Here is a 7,607-nt window from a genome sequence, read left to right as displayed (position 1 = left end):
AATGTAAAGTAATGGAATTTTTTCCAAATGAACTGCCGTTTCCGTAAGAGGAAGAATGTAAATAAACTTTAATGTATGAAGTTATTAATTTGAAGCAACTTGTTATGGATTTCTAAATGTGTACATGCAAGAAAATCGGTTTTATACCTTAATGTAAAATTGTGGAATTTTTCCAAATGCACTGCCGTTTTGGCTTTATGCCAACTTCTGTAAGATGACGAAGGTTAATTATCTTCAATATGTCAAGTTAATAATTTGAATCAACTCGATATGTATTGCTAAATGTTTAAATGCACGAAAATCCGTTTTATACCTAAATGTAAAAATGTGGAGTTGTTCCAAATGCACTACCGTTGTGGTCTTATGTCAACTTGAGTAAAATGATAGGGGTTAGTTAACTTTAATATGTGAAGCTAATGATTTGAAACAACTCGATTTGTCGTTTTGGTTTCATGCCAACTTCTGAAAGATGAAGAAGGTTAATTAACTTTAATGTGTAAAGTTAATTATTTGAGGCAATTTGATATGTATTTCTATATGTGTACATGCAAGAATGTCGGTTTTACACCTAAATGTATAATTGTAGAATTTTTCCAAATGCACTGCCGTTTTGGCTTTATGCCAACTTCTGTAAGATGAAGAGTGTTAGTTAATTTTAATATGCGAAGCTAATGATTTGGAGCAACTTAATACGGATTTTTAAATGTGTATATGCAAGAAAATCGGTTTTATACCTAAATGTAAAATTCTAGAATTTTTCCAAATGCACTGCCGTTTTGGGTTTAATGCGACTTCAGTAAGGTTGTGAGGGTTAATTAACTTTAATATGTGAAGCTAATGCTTTGATGCAATTCTTCGTGGACTTTTGAATGTATACATGCAAGAAAATCGGTTTTATACCTAAATGTAAAATTTTAGAATTTTTCCAAATTCACTGCCGTTATAGCATTATGTCAACTTGAGTAATATGTAGAGTGTTAATTAATTTTAATATGTAAAGCTTATGATTTGAAGCAACTTGATATGGATTTCTAAATGTGTACATGCAAGAAAATCGGTTTTATACATAAATGTAAAATTCTGTAATTTTTCCCAATGCACTGTCGTTTTGGCTTTATGCCAACTTCAGTAAGATGGAGAAGGTTATTTAACTTTAATGTGTGAAGCTAATGATTTGAAGCAACTTGATATGGATTTCTAAATGTGTACAGTGAAGCTTCGATAACTCGTATTTGCATGGGACCACAATTTAAATACGAGTTATGGAGTTTTTCAAGTTTATACAACTTATAGAGGCAACATACAGATTATACGAATTATAGACTTTTTTTTATTTATTTTTTCAATTTTACATAAAAAACAATAAATGATTGTACAAACATATTTAAATTTTAACATATAAAGTACATATGTTATTCAATCAATATATGTATTTATGTATTTTGAAAAATTGTAAAAAAAAATTATGAAAAGTGTTCATTTTAAAAGAAATCCGTAATATGTTTTTGACGGACATTATTTTGGCGTATTTTATCTATGGCATTATCAATGTTTACAATGTCATTAAAAATAGAGTCTTCAACATTTGATGCCATGAAAAAAGACGCAAATTTTCAATTGAGGCTTTCGCAACCTTTGTGGAAACTCAGGGAATTTCAAATGTTTCATCGTTTTCATCGTCGATGTTTTCGAAACCCAGAAATTCATCATCATTGAGGCTTCCAGTAATCACCAACTCATCATCAACATGAATGAAGTCATCAAAGTTTACACGTGTTTCTGCATTTTTTGGAACACGAGCCCACTCTGCTATGTGAAGTACATCTTCGCTGATTATGACTACATTTTGATCCTTAACAAACCCGCAAGCTCGAAAACAGTTTTTAATAGTCGATTTACTGATATTTGTCCAGGCTTTATGAGCAATATTCATTGCATCATAAATCGAAATGGAATAATCATTTTTTTCCTCGATGCTTTCAAGCAGTTTAACAACAACTTCTTTACGGTACAATGTTTTGAAACTTTTGATTACGCCTTTGTCGAGTGGTTGCAAAACTGAAGTGGTGTTAGGTGGGAGAAATTCAGTCTGCACATTGCTCAAAGGTTCCATTGCAGTGTGGGCGGTGCAATTATCAATAAATAATAAAATCTTTCTATTTTGTTTTTTCATTTGTTGGTTCACCAATTGTAGCCATTCAAGAAATAAATTACGTGTCATCCATGACTTTGAATTTGCACGATAAAGCATAGGGAACGTCTTGATGTTTTTAAAGCATCTGGGTTTCATGGATTTACCAATCATTAATGGTTTAAATTTTTCTGAACCATCCATATTTGCAGCAAGCAACAGAGTAAGACGATCCTTGCTCAATTTGCCACCATGACAACTTTGGCCTTTTAAAGACAAAGTGCGATCAGAAAGACACTTGTAAAAAAGACCCGTTTCATCTGCGTTGAAAATATTCTTGGGCTCATAATTCTCTATTAACTTTTGAATGTTTTCTCTCCATTGAACGCACACTTCATCATCAACGGCCGCGCTTTCACCGCAAACTTTTTTGAAACTAACATTATTTCTCTTCTTGAAATTGTCCAACCAGCCATTACTTGCGTTGAATTGTGTTAAGCCCAATTTTGCGGCATACACCTTTGCTTTTTCTTTTAGTAAATTTCCTCCAACTGGAATAGTATTAGATTCTCGGCATTGCAAAAACCAAGTGAGTACTCTCTTTTCTAATTCCGGGTATTCTGGTAATTTTTGGCGCTTACGTTTGGTGTTTGAGGGCAAACTCAAATACAGATCACTTTGTTTCAAAATTGATGTGATAGTAGATGGCGCAATACCGAACCTTTTCGCAATTTTTACTTGTTTTTTACCATTTTTTACGGCAAGAATAATTTCATTTTTTTTTTAATTGGCAATATTTTGCACTTACGAGAACTTGACATCTTGCGTCCTAATAGATACTAATCTACGCTAGTTGTAGAAAACAAAACAAAACGTATGAATAAGCGTAACTGTAAAATAATAACGGTTTAAAAACGTGCTATGTTTTCGTCAAGTACGGTTTTTTGTGAAATAAAAAAATACGAGTTGTAGGGGCTTTTGATACACATCTTTCAATTCTTGTCTCAAGAAAAATACGAGTTATCCAAGGGACCGAAATACATGCATTTTTCGCGAATTTTTCTAGGGACCGAAGAAATACTATGAGATATTAAGGTTTTTCGCTTATCGAGGTTACGACTTATCGAAGTTTCACTGTATATGCAAGAAAATCGGTTTTATACCTAAATGTTAAATTCTGGAATTTTTCCCAATGCACTGTCGTTTTGGCTTTATGCCAACTTCTGTAAGATGAAAAAGGTTATTTAACTTTAATATGGTAATCTTATGATTTAAAGCAACTTCATATGTATTTCTAAATGTGCATATGCAAGAAAATCGGCTTTATACCTGAATGTAAAATTGTGGAATTTTTCCAAATGCACTGCCGTTTTGGCTTTATGCCAACTTCAGTAAGGTGGTGAGGGTTAATTAACTTTAATAAGTGAAGCTAATTCCTTGAAGCAATTATTTGTGGATTTCTAAATGTGTACATGCAAGGAAATCGGTTTTATGGCTAAATGTAAAATTAACTTTAATATGTGAAGCTAATGATTTGAGCGAACTTGATATGGATTTCTAACCGTGTACATGCAAGAAAATCGGTTTTATACATAAATGTAAAATTCTGGAAATTTCCAAATGCACTGCCGTTTTGGCTCTATGTCAACTTAAGTAAGATGAAGAAGGTTAACTAACTTTAATATGCGAAGCTACTGATTTGAAGCAACTTGATATGTATTTGCCTTAATGTAAAATTCTGGAAAATTCCAAATGCACTGCCCTTTTGGCTTTATGTTAACTTCAGTAAGATGAAGAAAGTTAATTAACTTTAATATGTAAAGTTAATGATTTGAGGCAACTTGATATGGATTTCTTAATGTGTACATGCAAGAAAGTCGGTATGAACCTAAATGTAAAATTTTGGAATTTTCCAAATACACTGCCGTTGTGGTCTTATGTCAACTAGAGTAAAATGATAAGGGTTAGTTAACTTTAATATGTTAAGATAATGATTTGAAGCAACTTGATATGGATTTCTAAATGTGTACATGCAAGAAAAAAAGTTTTTTACCTAAGCGTAAAATTCTGGAATTTTCCAAATGCACTGCCGTTTTGGCTTTATGCCAACTTCTGTAAGATGGAGAAGGTTAATTAATTTTAATAAGTAAAGCTATTAATTTGAGGCAACTTGATATGGATTTCTAAATGTGTACATGCAAGGAAGTCGGTGGTATTTCTAAATGTAAAATTATCGAATTTTTTCCAAATGCACTGCCGTTATGGTCTTATGTTAACTTGAATAAGATAGTGAGGGTTAATTAACTTTAGTATGGGAAGCTAATGATTTGAAGCAACTTTATATGGATTTCTAAATGTGCTCATGTAAGAAAGTCGGTTTTGTATCTAAATGAAAAATTATAGAATTTTTCCAAATGCACTGCTGTTTTGGCTTTATGCCAACTTCTGTAAGATGAAGAAGGTTATTTAACTTTAAGAAGTGAATTTAATATTTTGAAGCAACTTGATATGGATTTCTAAATGTGTACATGCAAGAAAGTCGGTTTTATACCTAAAAGTAAAATTGTGGAATTTTTTCCAAATCCGTTATGGTCTTATGTTAACTTGAATAAGATAGTGAGGGTTAATTAACTTTAATATGTTAAGCTAATAACTTGAGGCAACTTGATATGGATTTCTAAATGCCGTTTTGGCTTTATGCCAACTTCTGTAAGATGAAGAAGGTTAATTAACTTTAATAAATGAAGCTATTAAATTGAGGCAACTTGATATGGATTTTTAAAAGTGTACATGCAAGAAAGTCGGTTTTATACCTAAATGTAAAATTATGGAATTTTTTCCAAATGCACTGCCGTTCTCGTCTTATGTCAACTTGAATAAGATGGTGAGAGTTAATTAACTTTAATATGTGAAGCTAATGATTTGAAGCAACTTGATATGGATTTCTAAATGTGCTCATGCAAGAAAGTCGGTTTTATACCTAAATGAAAAATTATGGAATTTTTTCCAAATGCACTGCCGTTATGGTCTTATGTCAACTTGAATAAGATGGTGAGGGTTAATTAACTTTAATATTAACTTTAATATGTGAAGCTAATGATGTGAAGCAACTTGATATGGATTTCTAAACGTGCTCATGCAAAAAAATCGGTTTTATACCTAAAAGAAAAATTGTGGAATTTTTTCAAATGCACAGCTGTTTTGGCTTTATGCCAACTTCTGTAAGATGAAGAAGGTTAATTAACTTTAATTACTGAAGCTATTGATATGAGGCTTATTGATATGGATTTCTAAATGTGTACATGCAAGAAAGTCGGTTTTATTTCTAAATGTAAAATTATGAAATTTTCCAAATGCACTGCTGCTTTGGCTTTATGTCAACTTCTGTAAGATGAAGAAGGTTAATTAACTTTAATAAGTGAAGCAATTGATTTGAGGCAACTTGATATGGATTTCTAAACGTGTACGTGCAAGAAAATAAGTCTTATACCTAAACGTAAAATTCTGGATTTTTCCAAATGCACTGCCCGTTTTGGCTTTATGCCAACTTCTGTAAGATGAAGAAGGTTAGTTAACTTTAATAAGTGAAGCTATAAATTTGAGGCAACTTTATATGGATTTCTAAATGTGTACATGCAAGAAAGTCGGTTTTATACCTAAATGTAAAATTAAGGAATTTTCCAAATGCATTGCTGTTTTGGCTTTATGCCAACTTCTGTAAGATGAAGAAGGTTAATTAACTTTAATAAGTGAAGCTAATAACTTGAGGCAACTTGATATGGATGTCTAAATGTGTACATGCAAGAAAGTCGGTTTTATACCTAAATGTAAAATTATGGAATTTTTTCCAAATGCACTGCCGTTATGGTCTTATGTTAACTTGAATAAAATGGTGAAGGTTAATTAACTTTAATATGTGAAGCTATTGATTTGAAGCAACTTGATATGCATTTCTAAATTTGCTCATGCAAGAAAATCGGTCTTATACCTAAATGTAAAATTATGGAATTTTCCAAAGTCACTGCCGTTTTGGCTTTATGCCAACTTCTGTAAGATGAAGAAGCTTAATTAACTTTAATATGTGAATTTAATAATTTGAAGCAACTTGATAAGGATTTATAAATGTGTACATGCAAGAAAAGCGGTTTGATACCTAAATGTAAAGTAATGGAATTTTTTCCAAATGCACTGCCGTTATGGTCTTATGTCACCTTGAATAAGATGGTGAGGGTTAATTAACTTTAATATGTGAAGCTAATGATTTGAAGCAACTTGATATGGATTTCTAAATGTGCTCATGCAAGAAAATCGGTTTTATACCTAAATGAAAAATTGTGGAATTTTTCCAAATGCACTGCTTTTTTGGCTTTATGCCAACTTCTGTAAGATGAAGAAGGTTAATTAACTTTAATAAGTGAAGCTATTGATTTGAGGCAACTTGATATGGATTTCTAAATGTGTACCTGCAAGAAAATCGGTTTTATACTTAAATGTAAATTCTGGAATTTTCCAAATGCACTGGCGTTTTGGCTCTATGCCAACTTCTGTAAGATGAAGAAGGTTAATTAACTTTAATATTTGAATTTATTAATTTGAAGCAACTTGATATGGACTTCTTAATGTGTACATGCAAGAAAGTCGGTTTGAACCTAAATGTAAAATTCTGGAATTTTTCCCAATGTACTGTCGTTTTGGCTTTATGTCAACTTGGGTAAGATGGTGAGGGTTAAGTAACTTTAACATGTGAAGCTATTGATTTAAAGCAATTATTTGTGGATCTTTAAATGTGTACATGCAAGAAAATAGGTTTTATACCTAAATGTAAAATTCTGGAATTTCCCAATTGCACTGCCGTTTGGCTTCATGCCAACTTCTGTAAAATGAAGTAGGTTAGTTAAAATTAATATGTGAAGCTAATGATTTGAAGCAACTTGATATGGATTTCTAAATGTGTACATGCAAAAAAATCGGTTTTATACTTAAATGTTAAATTATGGAATTTATTTTAAATGCACTGCCGTTAGGCTTTATGTCACCTTGAGTAAGATGGTGAGGGTTAATTAACTTTAATAAATGAAGCTATTAATTTGAAGCAACTTGATATGGATTTATAAATGTGTACATGCAAGAAAATCGGTTTTATACCTAAATGAAAAATTGTGGAATTTTTCCAAATGAACTGCCGTTTCTGTAAGAGGAAGAATATAAATAAACTTTAATGTATGAAGTTATTAATTTGAAGCAACTTGTTATGGATTTCAAAATGTCTACATGCAAGAAAATCGGTTGTATACCTAAATGTAAAATTGTGGAATTTTTCCTAATGCACTGTCGTTTTGGTTTCATGCCAACTTCCGTAAGATGAAGAAGGTTAATTAATTAACATTAATATGTGAAGCTACTGATTTGAAGCAACTTAATATGGATTTCTAACCGTGTATATACCAAAAAACCGGTTTTATACCTAAATATAAAA

At 31.4% G+C, this 7,607-nt stretch overlaps 1 protein-coding gene across 1 annotated transcript; it reads right to left on the bottom strand.

Moving 5' to 3' along the window:
* Nucleotides 1-1,645: 1,645 nt before the first annotated feature.
* On the bottom strand, nt 1,646-2,883 carry LOC120779333 (tigger transposable element-derived protein 6-like). Its single transcript, XM_040111532.1, has 2 exons — nt 2,870-2,883; nt 1,646-2,807 (listed from the first exon to the last, which is right to left on the bottom strand). The coding sequence occupies exons 1-2, from the start codon at nt 2,881-2,883 to the stop codon at nt 1,646-1,648; spliced, it is 1,176 nt and encodes a 391-aa protein (XP_039967466.1).
* Nucleotides 2,884-7,607: the final 4,724 nt, after the last annotated feature.

This window comes from Bactrocera tryoni, unplaced genomic scaffold, assembly GCF_016617805.1.
Source record: "Bactrocera tryoni isolate S06 unplaced genomic scaffold, CSIRO_BtryS06_freeze2 ctg7180000185862_QRY, whole genome shotgun sequence".
Classification (NCBI taxonomy): Eukaryota; Metazoa; Arthropoda; class Insecta; order Diptera; family Tephritidae; genus Bactrocera; species Bactrocera tryoni.
This window is presented reverse-complemented; position numbering and strand designations above follow the sequence as displayed.